Consider the following 20,579-nt stretch of genomic DNA (forward strand, 5'->3'; position numbering starts at 1 on the left):
ATACTGATGCTTTATAATTGTTTTTATTGCCAAAAGAAGTCTTATTACATAACAGTTAGTCAGTCATTTTCCAACTCACTATATCCTAACACAGGGGTCTGCTGGAGACAATCCCAGCCAGCACTGGCCTATAAGGTATTTCCACCTTCTCCACATGCCTTTCTAATTTTCTCTTCAAATGCTTTAACTTTCACCCCACATTCAACAGATGTAAAAGTTAGGAGAATTGGTGCTTACAAATTGGCCAGACGTGAGTGGGTGAATGTGCTTGCAATGAAGTGATAAAATGTGAAAAGTGATTTTTTTTCCCACCTTACACTTAAGGCTGCCAGCAGAGAACCTCCTCCTGTGTGACCCTTAACTGAATAAGGAGGTTATGAAAATGGATGCACAGCTTTTTTTTTTACAATTATTCTTAATATACTTGCCTAGACTATTGACGTGGATAAACAGGATCTGAAAATGTATTCATCTTTTGAATTATGTTTGTCCATTACAGACTTTCTGTTAGAGATGTCAGCAGCATTGGGCACAGGGCATGTTCAGGACACGGCTAGGATGTCAGTTCATTGCTGGGCACATTCTCCCACTCACTAGCCAATATAAAGAGCCTCCAGTCATTAATCTATGCATCTTTCAGATGTGATTGGACAACATGAGCACCAGGAGAAAAAAAAAACACATAGATACTGAAAGTACATGCACACAGCACAAACTTTAAAGAGGCCAGGATGTAAACCCAGTTTAAGGAAACTCAGGCATGGATGGTTAGTTATGTTATTGCATCTGGTTTTGCAAAAAAAATAACTAAAAGTTATTAGTTTACTTTTATTTCTATTTATTTTTATTTTTATCATTTAACTAGCTGTCCCCCATGGCTCCACCCACGTAGTAGTGAAACTGGACAAACTTTAAAAATCAATAAAAAAAATGTAATTCTGGTCAAGCAGAAGGTAGGTACACTCCAGCATCAAACGTTGGCACTATATCTGATCATGTTCACCTGTGACAGGAGAGCATCCCCTGCGTGGGGAGAAAAGCTCATGGCCGTGATATCTCTAGCAATCAGCAGCTATCCCCTAAAACACACGTAGATCTGATCACTCTCTCAAAAATGTCAAACGTTACTCCTTAACAATCTCTAGATGATAATGTCTGAAGAACAAACAGGTATCGCTAGCTAAGCGGAGGCAAGGTACACTGAAACACAATATGTGGCGAAAGGTAGACTGACTTGAACAGAGGCTGGCACGTGAGTGAGGAGGGGCAACACCCCCCTCCCCTCGGCCTGCAACCGCTCTCTCAGATTCACACAAATTAATTGGTAGCGCAACCAAACTATGATATTTAGCGGGATGAGAGAAGTCGCAAAAATCAACCGGAATGTTCAAGCAAATTATAGAAAAAACTCGATCTAAATCCGAGAGAAGTCGCAAAAATCAACTGGAATGTTCAAGCAAATTATAGAAAAAGCCCAATCTAAATCCATTAAGTAGTTCTCTCGTGAAAAGCAAACAGACAGACAGGCATTGGATTTTATTTATATATATATATATATATTAATATATGGTATTAATGATCACAGTATGTATCTCCCAGCTTCTGAACTTTACATGATAGAGGAAAACCCGAAAAAACTCTCAAAAGACTAAAAATCAACAAAATACATATAGGTAAAGATTGTGGGTTTGAATTTTATTTTGTTTCAGCTATAACTTTGGTATTGTCCTGAAAAGGTTAATGAATCTTTATGTAACAACCTTAGCTAATGACAATGACAATTCTTCTTGTTTTGCCATTTTAAAAAGACTGGCTTAGATCTGGGCCACACTTAATCAATAAATCTGTCCAATTAGACGTGCTTTTTATTCTGTTATACTAAACACTGTAAGACCGTAGTGCTAACTACTAAATTTTGAAGAAGTTAATCCTGAGTGTTTACTTTTACACTCTCAATGTTGCTTTGTCCTACTTGCAGGTTTAAAATTTCTCGAGCAATTACTGTATTTGATGTGTGTGACATAACAACTGGAAAATAGCTTACTTGGCTTTGGTGTTGCGTAAATATCACAAAAATTATAGAGATGATGGAACATATCCAATTAAATAATAAACCCTGAGGGACAACTTACTGTCATTGAAACTCCTTTCCTGCTGGGATGCTTTTGTGAGGCATAACACAACAACTGAGAGGATTTCAAAAACTAAGAGATGAATATCCTTAGTGACTGCTCTTAGCCTTGGGGGGTGGTGGGAAATAGGAATGCAGATGCTTTCTATAGACTTCAATGGCTGGGCAAGTGGGCACACATCAAAGAATGTGCATCCTTTAGCACGCATTACAGTAAATAATGGCCATCTCTACATCTCAAAGCCTGCATACATCTGCTTTTTTTGTCTGTTAAATATTTCTTTCAATTCTTTAGTGATTTCATCACGCAGGGTACGCCTACCTGTAACGCTTTATATAAAATCTACACCAAAAGAGCTTACTTCAGTTTGCCACAGCAAAAACACGTAGAGATGGATGCTGTCAGAGCTTTCATCTTCCTTGTTTTAACCAATTCAGCCACAGTTTTTTCTGCCCCTGTGTATGCAAGTCACCTTTCAGAAGAAGAAGGCACCATTTGGCCTGGTGGAGACAGCCAACTAAGCAATGAAACGTTCAACCAAGCAAAGGTACTGTAAAGACAGCTTACATACATTTTCATTTATACTATTCATAAAACAGTAAAATTCAGTAAGTCTAATGGATTTTTTCAATATATGAAAAATGGTCCTTATAAAAGTTACACTGCAAAGTACACAGAAAATATGTGGACATATCTTTGAATATAATGTGACATATATAAAATATATATTTTAAAATTAAATCTGAAATATGAAGAAACATATTTTTCCTTAGTAACAAACATATTCCCTAATGCATTGTGTTTAAGACATGTAATATTCTGTGTGCCCATAGATTATTCTTGCCTTATCTTTTTACATCTGTATTAGGCTTATAATGAGTTTATAAATTGTGCTGTTTCATGGTGTGATTTGGTCTTGAATACATGTGAATATAAGAAACAATAGCTGTTGGATTATATTTTCATTGTAATTTTAATGTGAATTGTTAAAATATACTGCAATATAGAAAAGTGATAGGTACCTTGAAATGTAAATTTAAAAGTATATCACACAGTATATTATAACTAGGATTTAAAACATATTGTAATACTTTTCTCAAATATATTTTACAGTATGTCATTACTAGCATTTTAAAGTATATTAAGATATAAATATTTTATATTTCAGAGAATATATTGCAATATGCAAAAATGGCAGTAATTTATGTATTTTCATTAATATATTGTAATATATTTATCCTTGAAATATTTTATAACATATTTTTAATATATCATTTTTTAATATATTTTCATATTTGTAAGGATTTTTTTTTACCAGCGAAATTAAGACAGATAGGCAGACCTTTATTTAAACTCATAAAATTCACTGAGGGAAACCCTCATTTGCAACGTGGTCAAGTATTACAATAAATTAAAATATAATGACAAATAAAAATTAAATCAAGTTAATAAAAATAATTACAAGCATGAAACATAAAACAATTGCATATTAAAGAAAAGTGATTAGAAATTAAAAATGTAATGGTGCAAGCATTTTTACTTTCTTATATCAGTAAGTCTATAGTCATATCCTTTTCTTGATGCTGACATGATTATGTATTACAATGTTCTTTATTACTCTTTTTTGTCTCATATTTAAAGGATTAATAGATTTTTTTTATTAATTTAAATGCAATAACTATGTTCACTGTCTATTTAGAATTTGCATGTTGTCCCCAAGTCCGAATACATTTTCTCAAACTTCATGTAAGGTTAATGAATGTTAGGTTAATGGATACCTCTACATTGGCCCAGTGTAGGTTTATACATGAATGGGCCCTGTGATATACTTGCCCCCTTTAAAATTGGTTTCTACCTTTCACTTGATTATGTTCAGATAGGCACCAGCCTCCTCGTACTACGGAAATTGAATGAACAAAAGCATAGTCTGTAAATTTACAATAAACTGACTGGCTACAACTAACTCTCTCTACAAGGACATTAGCCATGTCTTGGTAAAATGTTTTTCACTCTTTTGTTTTCTTGCCCAGGGTTTTCTTACGCGTTACTTTGGTGATTCTTCAGCGGAGATGCCCACTTCTAATTTTCGAAAGTTGGTGAAAACGTCTTTGAGGAACAAACTGGAAAAAATGCAAGAGTTTTTTGGGCTTAAGGTCACAGGAAAGTTAGACAAAACGACACTAGATGTGATGAAGAAACCCAGATGTGGTGTCCCTGATATTAGTAGATACGGGCACTTTTATGGGCAGCCCAAATGGGGAAAGACTGACATCACCTACAGGTACAGGCCAAAGGTTGTATAATAAATATTTGTTGTTACTTATTCACATTTAACAGTATCAAAAGTATAAAAAGCACCCACCTATCCATTTTCTAATTTTCGTATATTTTACAGGGTTGGTGGGATTCAGATGCTCATTCAGGCACACTAGGGGCAAAGCACACTGAATGGAGTGGTAATCCATTATAAGACACCCACTTATATACCTAAAATTAACACCTTTGAGAACCCCACTGGGAGAAGGGACAGAGCCCAAGTTGCAGGCCCCTTGGCCTGATAAGATATTGGTACCCCTCTTCCCCATCCCCTCCAACCAGCTGCAACCAGCCTGCAAACACAAATCTAACTGTAGATATTGACCATAACTACCAAAATAGAATATAAATAAGCATAAGATGCTCAATTTTACAACAACTTAGCCTTTGCATGCCAAGCAGCTTTAACTTTCAATATGGTAATTTAGCTAAAGAAACAAGTGTGTATCTTTTTGGAAAAAACAAAACGTTTTGCTCATCATTGCTGACTATTTTAGATTATCAGAAGGAATGTCACAATTCCTTAAATGTGCATATATTTTATTTTCCTAATATAACACGACTTAATAAGACTAAAGAGCAAATAAAAGAATTCCCATCTAATTCCATGAAATATCACAGGAACTTCCAAGAACTATAACAGAAAGAGTTCACGTCAAATCAAAACTTTTTTCCTTCCATTGTGGGTCAGATATTTTGGATGCTGATAGGACCAATGATCTGGACCATATATCACCATTCTTTTTTGTGCATTAGACTCTCAACACAGAAAGGTAAAATTAATACAATCACGAAGTCTGAAGTAAAATGTTAAATGATTTAAAAAACTATAGAGTATGTTTTAAGATCTTTCAGTAACAAAAATAAACAAAAATATAATAAAACTCTTTTGTTTTCTATGATTTGTCTACTTTTGGGTTTTATAGCAAACATTTTCCATTCAGATCACATTTTGATAGGTTGTGATGACTTGAATTTTATTAATGGTGATATCATTCTTGGTAAATCAGATCAGTGAGTCATTTTTTTGTCCACATAAATTTCCAAATTGAGTTCAGCAGTTGCTGTTTATATACGCAATGTGGCACTGATTTTCAGAAATTGAAACAATGCTGGAAACACTAAATTAGCATCAAACCCAGTGAATATACCACGTATTTCTTAGGCCCTGTTCTTTGGGCAGGTGTTTGCAGAATGAAACTCTGTCAGCCCCATCAGTAGACCCAACCCAACTGAGCTGCAATGCTGCTTCCTCTGTTTTCTTTTTAGATTGAGCAGACACACATGCTTTTTATGATGCTTTGCTTGGTTGCAATGTGTTTGAGTTGATAGGTAGAAAATGCTGTGCTGTGAAAAATGATTACTGTATAAATCTACAATATTTCGAAAGTGAGAAGCAGCTGATTAACTATGGTGGACAGAAGAGGATGGCATTACATAAGCAAAGTGAATATGTGTGGCTTGTGTGCAACCACTTTCAATGTCAAACATAATACAAACCAATACAAACAACATACAAATATGTTTAATACATTTTTGCAGAGTTAACAACAGTAATTCCACATTGAATAGTAAACAGTAGCCCGTCTGGCTTGAAAGGTGTAAAGGACATTGTGGTATCAGTATAGTAGGCTTAAATCATATGTGTCTCACAACGTTTGGAAAGAAAATATTTCAAATTGTATTCTAATTTTAACACTTTTCATGTTTTTCATCAAGAGAAAGTGTTCAATGTGTCATTTGTTGCAATTTATATGTAATAGCGACTTTTACTACTGACATGATTTCAAATAGTGAGAGTGGACAATTGAGCTACATACACTTTTTCATTTGCTTATAGAAATCTATCTTGAAACACAACAGTGTGTTTTTAACACATGTGTCATAAGGATAATTAAAACTTTTAAAAAATTATTACAGATCTTGAAGAAAAGAATGTAAACGTTTTGCTTTTAGCAAATAGCTCATTTGGTATATCTTTTGCCTAAGTGCCTGTTCTATTAATTTTCTCTTCGATATTTGTCCATCTATACATTCTTACATATCAGACCTGTTTCTTCCAAGGATACAGGGAGCCAGAGCGTATCCTACAACATTGGACACAAAGCAGAAACCAACTCCAGACAGGTAGCAATTCATTGCATAGTACAGTTACAGTATTCCTGTGGGGCTAATATAGAATTATTAGCCAACCCAACCTGCATATTTTTGGGAAGTAGGGGGAAAACTAGAATAACCAGGAAAAAACCCATGCAGACACGGGAAGAACATACAAATTCCACGCAAACAGATGACGAAATGAGGACATTAAATTTCTTTAAAAGAAATACAGCTACTGTAAATGATCCAATTAATTTCATATCTTTCCACAGAACAACATAAGATGTAAAATATTGACACTTGAAATCCTATTCAAACCTTTCTCTACTGCACTGAAATTATATGCTGGGGTTTCAAGTCAGCAAATTTAAGCAAATCCATAATTTATCCTAGCATTCTGTAAGGACTGAAGTACTGAATACAGAGTATTGTAATACAGTTTAAAATTGTTAAAAATAGGTTTCTTCTTCTAAAGGGTTATACTGTATTTCCCTCTTAATCAGCCATTCCAGTTTAATGTAAGCCATTTTTCTTTACCATTTCTCTTAACAGAATCACACAGTATACCACAGATTTGAATAAAAGAGACGTGGATACTGCCATCGCTCAAGCATTCAAATTATATAGCGATGTTATTCCACTAAACTTCATTCAGATCTACAGTGGCATTGCAGACATCATGATCCTTTTTAAGGCGGGAGGTGTGTATTAAAAAACAAAAACATATTAGGAACCTGAAAGTTTTTTAGTATTTTTAATTAGTAATTTTTTTAATTGTTTTGGGCAGCTCATGGAGATTTCTTTCCTTTTGATGGGCCTTATGGAACGTTGGCACATGCCAATTCACCTGGACCTAGTGAAGGTGGTGATACTCATTTCGATGAAGATGAAACATGGACTTTGAGTCCTCGAGGTAGGAGTCATGCAATGTATAACATAAACTGATTCACGTATTTAAAAAATTTGATTGCATTTTGGAATGTAAAAAGGTGCTTGGAGAACAGAAATAGTTAAAAATTAAAGTTGATATTCAAAACAGCGTACTGTGAATATTTATCATGACAGCTGTTTTCACAACCCCAAACTGGATTATGAGTACTGGGTGAATACTATCTCTGTTCTCCACTTCATTTCAGAACCTACTTAATCATCCGTTTACTCACACACTTCTAGTGGACAACAAAAATTTTTCTTCCTGAACCCATGTTGGAGGTATTTTATAAATTTTGGCCTGCTAATCACAAAAGTTACCTTTAAATTTCCCTATCATGTACTGTTTTATTGCAATCATCCATTTTTGTGAGTTTCTCTCATATTATAGACATACATATATAGTAAAATAACTAGTTCTGGCACATCTGTGGTGATCTGAAAATAGTGGCACGGTTACTAGGAACACAGCTCAGATATTCAAGGTACTCTTGTTTCATTTGGGAATGAGATAGCCGTGCTAAACAATCTCATTGCATTAAGAAGACCTGGCTGCTCCATACGCATTTTGTTCCAGGGAAGAACATAAACCACGTGTTGAACCTCACAAAGATATTTTTACTTCCTCTTTATATAAAACTTGAACTGATGACAATTTTTGAAAATACAATGAACCATGAAGTGTAAGGATTTTGATATTTGAGTCAGATGTTTCCAAGAATAACTAATGCCAGATTAAGGAAGGCACTTTTGTTGGTCCACAAATCAGACACACCATCACTGGCAAGCAGTTCGAAGATCTGCTGGTGTGGCCAGAAGATATCATATGGGAGGCATTCAGGGAAGTTGTTGAGGGTTTTTCTAGCAACTGCAGAGCACCAAACTACATCCGGCTGGTTAAGAACATGCCTGAAACACACAAAACTAGGAAGTGCAACATGTTGCTAAAGATTCATTTTCTGCATTCACTCTTGGACTTCTTAGAGCAGTCAGTGATGAATGTGGTAAAATATTTCACCAGGACATTGCAATGATGGAAAAGCAGCATTGGGACAAGTGGGATACATAAGTGCTGGTTGACTATTGTTGGACAATGAAATGCAAAAAAAAAAAAAAAACAACAGCAAAGCATTTTAGCTCAGTACAACTAATGCAATGCATCAGCATAATTAACTGATTTAACTATCCAATAAAAGTTAATTTAATACTTCTCTAAATTCCTTCATAATACGGTCAATCTCAATTACATTTGTATATTGGATTACATTTGTTTTTAGCTTCAAGCTGCCTATCATAATCACTAAAGAAATCTTCAGGAAGCAAATCTTTTGAAAAAATGTGTTGTCCAGTATTTTTAGTTGATTTGTATTTCAAAAATTATAATTAAGAAAGGGTAATTAAAAAAAATAAAAGTTAATTTCATACTTCTCTAAACTCCTATGTGATACAATCAATCTAAATTACATTTATATACTGGATTACAATTGTATTTAGCTTCAAGCTATCTATCATAATCACGAACAAATCTTCACAAAGCAAATCTTTTGAAAAAATGTGTTGTCCAGTATTATCAGTTGTTTTTTTATTTTAAAATTACAGTATAATTATAATGGCTAATTTTACCCCTGTTTAGTTGAAACCAAATTTAAATAACATTTAAATTATATTCTAAATCATTCTTAACTAACATTTTTGAAATATGCTGTATTAGAGTCGAGGCAGAGCCTGGGCAAATCCTAACAGCATCTGATGCAAGTTAAGATTATAAGCATGGATGGGGTGCTAGTCCATCACAGGGTCACTCATCTTTATACATACATAGGGCCATTTAAGCTCACCAATTATTGTCATTTTGGGAACTGGGTACAGGATTTAAACCCCAGGGCTCTGGAGCTGTGTGGAAACATTTACATGAAGTTTCAGCTCTCTAAAATATGAGGCAGGTGACACAAAGGTGAACAGTCTTATCTCACATCTACAAGAATCAGAATATATCCCAGTGGCATCAAATGCAAGTCAAAGATCCAAACCTAAATGAGATGCTAATCTAGCAGGGACACTCATTCTGGTTCAGTTTACCATCACCAATTGATCTAACACACATACTTTGGGATGTGGGAGGAAAACTGGAGAACTAGCAAAAAACACAGTAAGACTTCAACAAATCTGCAGACTCCACAAAGACAACAATCAGAAGAACACTAGCCAATGTGTTGCCTGCCTTTCCTAAACCAACATTCTGCATTACATTTTTAATAGCTAGAGATGCTTGAAAACATAGCACAACAGGCTTAGATGAAGTTAAAGAAGACATGCAGTGAGAGAAATTAAAGAAAAAACATTACAGTATGGTTCAGTTTATACACTGTACATATGGCTACCGAATAAGGAGCTTGCAGTTGTTTTTAGTGCCAAATTAATCTGTATTATTAATTTACTCCTCTGTAAATTGAAGTGTCAGTGCTTTGCAAGCTCGCAGGCACAACAAAACAAAAAATAAACACTCTGGTATTTAAGGATCATAAACGTCTGTCTAGCAATGTGGTTACGCTGAAGCGCTTCATAGATGTTATGATAAAGTCTACACCACTACACAATATGCAGTAGTCAAATGCAATAAAAGAAACTATTAAGTATTTAGTTATTAAGGAGATAGATAGATAGATAGATAGATAGATAGATAGATAGATAGATAGATAGATAGATAGATAGATAGATAGATAGATAGATAGATAGATAGATAGATAGATAGATAGATAGATAGATAGATAGATAGATAGATAGATAGATAGATAGATAGATAGATAGATACTTTATTAATCCCAAGGGGAAATTCACATACTCCAGCAGCAGTATACTGATACAAAAAAACAATATTAAATTAAAGAGTAATAAAAATGCAGGTAAAAACAGACAATAACTTTGAATAATGTTGACGTTTAAATAAACTTTAATAATTTGTTAAAAGTTAAAATAAATGCTTCTTCTGAATTATACTTTCATTTTGTAAAATCCAATTATCTATAATTTGAAAAAAATATGGTATTTTTAAGGCCTAATCAGAAAAGCTTTCAGTGTTTTCCCCCTTCAAGTTCAATCCGTGCATTTATGGTAGTAGGCTGCCCCAAATATGATATGCCATAGCTTAAAAAATTTCTGCAATCTCGAACATGAATAGTTGGGTCACTATTTGTCTAAAGTTTGTGTTTGCATGAGGTAGTTTAGTTCCTGACTTGCATCCAGGATCAATCTTGGCTGTCACTGCCATGAGCTGGATTAAGCTAATTTAATACTACATGAATGGACAGTAATTGTTGTCCTTTTTTGAAAGATCTTTGTAAATAATCCATTGACAAATTTGCTTAACTGCTTGTTTCTATGCTGGTTACAGCTTATAAAGAAATTTGAATTACTGTCCTCACTAAAATCCTACTTTATTGATTCATTGCTCCTTTTCAATTTTTTTGTTTGTCTTTTCAGGAATAAACTTGCTTCTTGTGGCAGCTCATGAATTTGGTCATGCACTTGGACTGGATCATTCTAGGGATCCATCAGCACTAATGTATCCCACTTATCAATACGTGGACACACGTGGCTATCAGCTGCCCAGAGATGATAGGCTTGGTGTGCAAGCTTTATATGGTACCTATTTTTTTTCCTTATTACAATTAATGATGTACAGAGAGATGTACAGGTACAGCAGTGATAGGGAAGGTAAGAGATGCATGGAAGAGGTTGAGGGAGCTGTCCCCGATTCTGATTTCTAAAGGAGCCTTGCTGATGTTAAAGGCAAAATTTTCTGAAAGCTATGTAAGGAGAAGTATCTTCTATGGGAGTGGCATGTGGTTGTTTAAGGTAGAAAATGAAGCAAAGCTGAAAAGAGATGGGAATGAACAGTGGAGTGACCTGAAGATGACTGCTCAGGGGCACCAAACCAGCAGATATTGTTGCACTTTTTGAGAAAACATCTAATGTTCTCCCTGGAAGATAGAGAGAGAATATATGTTAATATTTATTTCTGATGACGGAATGGGGCTACCTATTTTAAGGCAAGCCTGGAAGAATGCCGATAGTTTCAGACAGTATGGAGTAGCATGCATTCCCCAGCTTGGAGGATTAACCTCATGATTTTCTTTAAAAGAATGAACAGTTTAGGAACTGCTTTAGAGACCTGAACCTTTATAATAGAGGGATTCAACCGATTACAAGAAAGAGTCATCCCTAAACATTCAAGATAGGGTCTATAGATGCCTTACTATAGAGGGTCTACTAAGTTTATGGGAATTATGAGAGATAAGTTGCTGAGGAGGAAGAATGGACAGAATAATATTCAGACGAACTGATGGGAGGTTAGGGAGACTCATTTTGACAGTAATTGGAAGGTGGTTAAGTGGATGATTCATTCATCTTTATAGACGGGGACATCCTATAACATGAAGATCTGGAGAGAGGGCATTTCATTCATTTATATTTCCTAAATATTTTTGAGTTCTCCTACCTTCTTATGTGTGTTTAATTTTCTAAAAAAGACACCATTTTTGATTATGTGGCTCCAGTGATATTATGATGTGGTTAGATGGCAGTGTTAATGTACAAGGGCTGATCATTAAGTCATAATCCTTAGAAAAATAATATGAAAATTGTGTTCAAATATTAACTGAAAATATAAAAAGCAAAGGAAAACGACTTAATAGATATTTATGTTTTTCTCTCAAGGTTCCCGGCAGCCAAATAGGCCTGAACCAGCAAGACCAACTGAGAAGCCTAAGCCTCAGCCAAATCCTAAACCTAATCCCAACCCAGGGGACCCAGCTTCAACTGTGCCAGCAGTGCCAGAACAGTGTAATAGGGACCTGGTCTTTGATGCTGCAACAAGCATTAGAAAAGAGCTTTATTTCTTTAAAAATGGGTAATTATTACTTACTGTTATCGCAATAACATCATTAGCTGGATGGAATTTTCTCAATACAATAAAATATCAATACAAAAATACAGCATAACAACATCACACTTGTTGACATTGTAATTCATATATAGCAACATCTCCTGGTTACTTGGAAGATTCATGATCCCAAAAAAACAGATATGGGACTATGCTTCCCTTATCTCTGACTTGGCATCTATAGAGATACCATAGATTATGGGAGCAGAAGCATTAAGGCAGCAAGAGAGAACTCTAGAATGGTGTTCCTGCAGCACCAGCCCCTGAAAGAAATTATGGAAATGTTTCTAAAGTAACACTGGGATGGGGTCTAAGAACATCACACAGCAAGAAGCTTACATGTGTAAAGGTATAAGGATGGCTATGACAATAGCTCAACTTGGGGGACAAAGAGAGTTCAGGACAAGAAGAATGAGAAAGATAAGAAGGTAGAGAGGAGTGCCATTCTGTCAGGTAGTCAGAAAATTAAACTCAAAGAGATAGCAGCATAGTGAATGCAACATTGGTGTTTTTCTTTTTTCCTTTTTTTTTTTTTTTTTGCTTAATTGGTTTCCTCCTCAATTGATTATTTTGACAAATAAAAACATTATATTTTGGAATATCAAGAGAGTATTTCATGAAGCACACTTAATGAAACTGAGACTTAGCTGAGTAATTGTCATTTGAATTATCCTAGTCTTTCAATCAATGCTGAGAATGTTCCCTTAGTGGTCCTGGTTAACTGCAGATGGGCTTAGACAATCTTTAATTATGTGCACACTTGTGATGTTTAAGTAGACCCCTCCCAAGAAAAAACAATAAATACTTCTGTTATGGCTCTGGACACAGAGGAGAGTGTAACATTTAAAGGCTGAGTGTGTGTGTGACATGAAACTGCTGAAATGTGTTGTGTATTTAGGGATAGCTTGGAAACATAAAGGATACACGATACAGACCCTTCTGCTGTTTTTTAGTGGATGTAAAATAGAAGAACATATAACAAAGAGGGTGGTGGTATTTTCAGCCCCTGAACAAATGTAATACTTGAGTTCCTTGAGTGTAAACAGTAGAAACCTGTAATTACACAAAAAGGAAATTTGTCAGCTATTAAGAAGGCAAAACAGGCTGTGTGGCAATCTATAGCAGAACAGTAAGTTCATTATAGTTCTAAGAAGGTGTATTAAATAATTTAAATGCATTGCCATTATGCAAATTAAAAACTTTGTTTTGAATTGCCCAGCTCATTTGTAAGCTTACTAGACTGTAAATGTCATACAACTAGATACTAAAAATTAATGAAGTGTGCCATTTTTTTACTGACTTAAATTGATACTTTCTTTAATCAATGATTTTAGTTTCATGGAACACACCTGTTTTGGGTTACTATTTTACATATTTTTTACATTTTCTCTCATTGACAAAAAAAAACAATGGGGACATATGATAAGTAATTGAAATTATTTCTTGTCATTTGCAATGAACAGTATAGCTTTTAATGTTTTACCATTTTGCATCAAATATGTCTTACACTTCCTGAATTCCCAAACCTCAACCCTATGCTTAGCTACAGGGAGAGGATGCAAACCCTACAGATACAATATCCTAGCTCTGGATATAAACCTAAAAATCTCAAAGTCTTGCTCATGAGACAGGAAAGACGAGAGTAGTAGATCAACAGTGGCATTTAAGTCATGAAGATGTTGTACTAGTTAGTCAAGGTGAAGGGAAGAAAGAGCCGAAAGTCAAAGCTTTTGCTCTACCAGTTGATATACACTCCTGCCATCACCTATGGTTATGAGCTTCGGGTAGTGACCAAAACTCCTAGATTGCGGATACAAGTGGCAGAATTTAGCTTCCTTTGCAGGTTGCCTGGGCTCAGCCTTAGAGTTGGGTAAGAAGTATACAGTAGATATTTGAGAGGAGCTCAAAATAGAGCCGCTGGTTCTCCACATTGAAAGGAGCCAGCTGAGGAGATTTGGGCATCAGATTAAGGTAATTCTTAAATACCTCCCTGGAGAGATGTTTTAGGCATGTCCAACCTGGAGGAGAGCTTGGGGCAGACTGAAGAGACACTGGAGAGATTAAATCTCCCAACTGGCCAGAGAAAGCCTTGGTATCCCCCTGGAGGAGTTGAGGAAGGTGGGAGGGAAAAAAGATATCTGGGAATCTTTGTACTCTGTATAGTGAGCCATAAAATGTGTATATCATAAAAATATTTTAGGGTTGTATTATTTGAAAAGTATAGTACTATACCAATAACATTTTTGTTCATTCTACAGATACTTTTGGAAAAAAAGTACTTTATTTAATGGAATTCAGTTGAACACCGTTAAATCTGTTTGGCCTCAGATCAATGTTGTTGATGCTGCATATGAAGTCCCTTTCAAAGATACTACATTTCTTTTCCAAGGTAATGCATAATCCAATTAACTATCGTTTTTCTGGATCTACTTTATCCATTAGATGATCTTTAGGAGGTGCTATCATAGCCCACAGTTGGTTGTATCAACTGTGAATGGAAAGGCAGCACATCTCATGGTATACTCACCCACATCTCAGTCATATCGGAACAATCTGGTACCTGGAATTCATTTAACTAATATGTGAGAAGGAACAATAAGCAGAGAAGGCTTATCCAGACACTGGTATTGGCTGACTTTGGCAAACAAACTCTAGTCCCTGGAGATGTGAGGCAGTACGTCTCCAATGTTATACCCAGGTGTAGTGAAAGCTATTGAGTTGTCTCTTTGTTCTTTCTCTTTGAAGAAGCATAGATTTTGAAATTTTGTTTTATATATTCTAGAATGTAATATACCAATGATCATTTACATTATATATAATGCTACCTTGTGATTAATGAAAAAACTGAATTTGAACAGAACTTACAGTTTCAATGTTTGCAAAAAAAATCATGAAATAAGTTATGTTTTGCAGCTAACAAAATTAATGCCATTACCACATAAAGTTTCAACCTCACCTACAACCTTCTTCTCCATATGCAAAAGCACAGGACATTTATTCTGGTCAAGAGTTTGGAAATGGTATCACAGATAGAGAGCACTTACCTACGCACTTTTTGGTGGTACATCTTCTCTGCTAAAAATCACTGGCCTGGGTGCGATGCCTCCAGCAAATCTCCAGAGGGTTCCAGACTTAGATTATCAGTTTAAAGATAGAGAAATTTATTGCAGATGGTAGATTGGATGGCAGACCAGGCTACAGAATAACACTTAGGGGGCAATATTCCTTTCTTTTCACCCCAAACAACTTTAGAAAACTCAAAAATATAATTTCGGTGAGTTTTTGTGTTTCACATTTTAACAATTGCAAGTGAAATTAACTTTTGGTGCAATTTAATAGAACTATGTCAAGAGAAACTTTGTTGTTTTGCTCACCACTAACGCAATTCACTTTCTGTGTTATACCAGTTGCCTTATCCCGGATAGTCTGCTGGACCGCAGTATAGGCTTAGCCCACTTGCTTTTTTAGTTCCAACCGGACACTCTGAATTGCCTGCTGGCTAGAGGAAAAGTTGCTACCTGCAGGGGAAGAATAACCGGATGGGAAGATATGTGTTTGTTGAGGAAACCTTAGTGAGGGATAATATCGAAGGTCAGAGAAACTAAACTGAATTTTCAAGCTGTTCACATGATGAAAAGATGAACAGCCAGAAGTCTGTTACAAAAGATTCAAATTCTAAAAGGAAAACTGATAACAAAATTGAAAGGCAAACTACCACAAGACAAAAATCAAAAAAACGTGCTCTCCCCAAAGCTAGATCCAAAACTGCTAGGAGAGTCAAGAGTGGAATTGCTTATGAAGTTTGCTTTAAGTCAAACACCAAATGACCTTCAATACTAAGAGTACACACATTGAAGTTATTATAGGAATGAATCAAACTGGAGAAGCCATAATCAAAACCAGTCATTCTGAATTCATATTGATATAACTGTAAAAGAAAATGATAAATACATAAAATATAATCATTCTTATTCTACTTATAAATAAAGATTGAAAATTCAGGAAATACCCATTGACTATGACGTATCCCACTTGCTACACTTTGGGGTCATTTACCAAAGATAACCTAAAAATAAGTATGGCAGTACATATGGTGTCAGTTCATGCCAGTACAGTCATTTGAGGACAAATTGATAGCAAATATTTAACTAGATGGAAAAAAGTATTTTACGTTTGATGCAATTGATGTTAGCTTGGACGGTTGGCCAATCTATTTTGTGTGATGACAGTGTGAAAACTAGGATGCATTGCAGCACCCCGTATCACAAAACACAACCACCGCAACACAAATCCCAGGTTCAAAATGAAAGGTTTATTCACACAAATGCCTTACAAAAGGTTTTGAAAGTAACAAAACACACATATTCTTATCCTTCTCCTTCCACCCCTCCAACTGCTTCTTTTGTCTTAAATTGTACTTCCGGTGTTAAGGCATTGCATGTTGGTAGCACTTCTGGGTCAAACGGAGTCGCACAAAGTAGGGATCACAGATCCCTGCAGCACCCCCTAGCAGTACCCATGGAATCTTTGAAAGTAGCCCCATGGGACTATAGTTTCTAGCATGCCTTGCAGGTGTCCATACAGGTGGTGTCATCCAAGGATGCTGTCTCCTAGCATGTCTGAGGAGCATGCAGTTCTGAGAGGTTGTGTCACGCTGTCCTTCCCTCATACTAGCCTCCCAGCCAGGTATTGTTCCTTGGTCCAACCCTGTTGGCACACCAGTGCACCCATTTCCACACTGGCATCTCCTGCCTGATTCCTGGTTGATCCCGAACAATCCTTTGCCCTCCATCTCATGCCTTCAAAGGGCTCACCTCCCATCAAGGTAAGGAACCTTGGCCCATCCTATGTGTGCCATCCATCACAATAGTTTCTGAATGACTGAGTCATTGATAATATCTCAGGAGACCACACTTTACAGTTTACAGAACAAATTATCACTTGCCAAGAATTAAAATCTAGTACTAAACAGCATGACAAATATGTTGGTCAATAGAAGCAGCAGTAATGTATTAGCAGGTTTCTTTTTTTTCCATTGAGGCTGACCTAAACAAGTTGAACTAACATCAATACTTTAAAGTAAATATTTCAAGTTAAGTGGTAGTCTCCACATGCCATGCTTTCCTGGAATAAGTTGGTTGTTTTTCTCTGCATTAGTGCAGTTATCCATCCATCCATTTTCCAACCCACTGAATCCAAACACAGGGGTCTGCTGGAGCCAATCCCAGCCAACACAGGGCACCAATCCCGGGCAGGGTGCCAACCCACCGCAGGACACACACAAGCACACCCACACACCAAGCACACACTAGGGCCAATTTAGAATCACCAATCCACCTAACCTGCATGTCTTTGGACTGTGGGAGGAAACCGGAGCGCCCGGAGGAAACCCACGCAGGCACGGGGAGAACATGCAAACTCCACGCAGGGTGGACCCGGGACGTGAACCCGGGTCTCCTAACTGCGAGGCAACAGCGCTACCACTGCGCCACCCAGTGCAGTTATGTCCTACTTATAATATGAATGTTAAAATTGTTTGTTATATTGTAATGTGATGCATTTTTGTACCTTAAGAATAACTTGGTGTGCCATATTGCCTAGCATCCACTCCTGTTCGTTTTCCGTATGTGAACTGTGATTAACCTTCTATAGTCTTATGTCCTTTCCATATGGTGTGCTTTCTATCTTTAAATCACGTATTGTGTAGCAGTATTAAATATTTTTATATTTCTTTATATTATAATTCACATTAAACGTGAATTTCCAGATATCAGCCTCAATATGATTTCAGTATAAGTCCATCAGTAAGGATTTGACTGATTTTAGTTCATTTCAAAGTATTTTAATACATTTGTTAAACATCTGAGGGCATTCATTTCTACTGTCTTTATAATGGCTATCAAAAACAAGGGTCCCGCTATTACTGAATGTTTTTGTTATTTTCTCATAAAATTCCAGTGCACTATTAAAAGAGGACATTTCCTGTCTGGGCCTGTATCAGTTGCATGTTAAGACACCTGGAGTTGACTTTCAATCATGTTTTTTTTATATTTCCTTTAATGTAAATGGGCTACAGGTTAAAAAGAATAACCTGTAATTACTGTGTCAGCGAACTCTCCTTCTTAATAAAATGGTTCAAAGTTGGCTAGCATCCAGTTGTTGGCTATGTCCCCAGTTTATTTTACAACTTGAAAAATAAATGTTAAGCATGTGTGTGTATCTGTATGTTTGTATATATAAGAGCTATATACCGTATATACAGTACCTATAAAAAATATTCACCTTCTTCGAAGTTTTCACATTGTACTTATATTGTTATACAACATTGAATCACATTTAATTTAATTTAATTTGCCATTTATGACACTGACCAAAGACTCACTTTAATGTCAAAGAGAAAAAATATCTCTGAAAAGTGATGTAAATTAATTACAAATATAAACACAACATAAATGATCACACCCTTTAAATCAGCCTTTAATAGATGTATCTTTGGCAACCGTGACAGTCTTCAGTCTTTTTCAGTCCGTTCTTCTTCGTAAAACTGTTCAAGCTCTGTCAGGTTGCATGATGAACCCTAAGTGAACAGCCTTCTGCATCCAACGGTAATAATATCTCCGGGTGTTAGACTTTGTGGGTGAATATATTACATTAAACAGATGTCAAAGTTTCGAAGCTAAATGTCTGCCTTTAATAAGTCCAGTTTGGTCTTGTGATATTACCAAAGGAAGCACTTTCTCAGTCCTTCTAGCAAGACCTTATTTTGCTTAGGTAAGACAGTAATTAATGCTTGTTTGAGGTAGAAGTTTATTGTCTCTAGCTTTTGTAAATGTTGCCAATAAAAGGGGAGCCAGCTTAATTGAGAATTTTGAGAATTTTGTATAAAATTCGGCAAGGTAGCCATCAGAGCCTACTGAATTCCCTCTCTGAAGTGAGTTTATAGCATCTAGTAATTCTGATAGTTAGTCCCAGAGGTTTATCCAATTCCTCTGCACTGAGAGCATCTATTTGTGGCATTTGTAATGTATCCAGAAATGTGTTAGATTGTGTCTTGTCTTCTTTATTTGTGGATTTGTTGAGCTAAGATCTTATTAGCTTTCTCTCCATATTCATAGTAATGATGTCTTGATTTAAAAATTAGTTGTTTTGTTTCTTTACTTTTCAAGAGATTGAATTCTGAATGCAGAGCCTGCCTTTTGCTATGAAGAGCCTCACTTGGACACCTGGCATATTCTTGGTCCATTCTAGTAATTTCAATGATTAGCTCTGATACCTTCTTGGTTTCCAGTTTACTTCTGTGGGAAATATATGAGATAATCAACTTAAGAAGGCCTTCAGGGTTTCCTAGAGTATTCCTACAGAAACCTCTGAGGATGTATTTGTCTCTAAAAAAAATTGATTTGCTTGGATATAAATTCTATACAGTTATTGTCTGCTAATAAAAGTGGGTTAAGACACCAGCTGCGAGATGAGTATGTGGGGCATAGTGATTTAAGCTCCATGATCAAAGGGGCATGGTCAGAGATAACAATAGCGTCATACTTATAAGATTTAATCGTAGGCAAGATTCTGTTATCTACAAAGACATAATCAATTCTTGAGTAGCAGTGATGCACTGGCGAGTAGAAGGAATATGCTCTTGAGTTTGGGTTTAGAAATCTCCAGGGGTCTGATAAGTTGTGATCAATTACAAACTGTGTAATTGCCTTTGCGATGTTAGATGTTGTTGCCCCTGTGGCAGGAGACCAGAATCACTTTACAGTTAAATAAATTACCCATGACGATCACATATCTCCCTTCAGGATCAGATACATCTGATAGTACAAATGAGATTGTTCTATGGATAAGAATTCCCACACCTCTAGTTTTCTTTGTAAAGCTGGAATGGAATATTTGGCAAGTCCAGTCTTTGTGCCACCGAAACTGATCCTTGCAAAATAAGTGGGTCCCATGTAAAAATGCTATTTTAGTGTTTAGACCCGTTAGGTGAGAGAATACATTCTTTCTCTTTAATTCATGATTCAGACCTTTAACATTTCAGCTCACAAAGTTAACTGTTTAGTCATGGAGACATTGCTTCTGAACTTTTCTTGTCATTTTGTAGTCTTAACTTAAGATAAGACAACTTTGACCTTAATTTCCAATTTTCCCGGGAGTTA

The 20,579-nt window shown here is 35.9% G+C and overlaps 1 protein-coding gene across 1 annotated transcript in view; it reads left to right on the forward strand.

Moving 5' to 3' along the window:
* Window positions 1–20,579, forward strand: part of LOC114650506 (stromelysin-1-like) — a 58,624-nt gene that overhangs the window by 31,506 nt on the left and 6,539 nt on the right. The window contains exons 6-12 of the mRNA XM_028800170.2: window positions 2,357–2,679; window positions 4,163–4,413; window positions 7,101–7,249; window positions 7,336–7,461; window positions 10,959–11,120; window positions 12,195–12,387; window positions 14,679–14,809. Of these exons, the coding sequence (XP_028656003.2) occupies window positions 2,357–2,679; window positions 4,163–4,413; window positions 7,101–7,249; window positions 7,336–7,461; window positions 10,959–11,120; window positions 12,195–12,387; window positions 14,679–14,809 (1,335 nt within the window). The remainder of the gene's footprint in view (window positions 1–2,356; window positions 2,680–4,162; window positions 4,414–7,100; window positions 7,250–7,335; window positions 7,462–10,958; window positions 11,121–12,194; window positions 12,388–14,678; window positions 14,810–20,579) is intronic.

Source organism: Erpetoichthys calabaricus, chromosome 4, assembly GCF_900747795.2.
Source record: "Erpetoichthys calabaricus chromosome 4, fErpCal1.3, whole genome shotgun sequence".
NCBI lineage: Eukaryota > Metazoa > Chordata > Cladistia > Polypteriformes > Polypteridae > Erpetoichthys > Erpetoichthys calabaricus.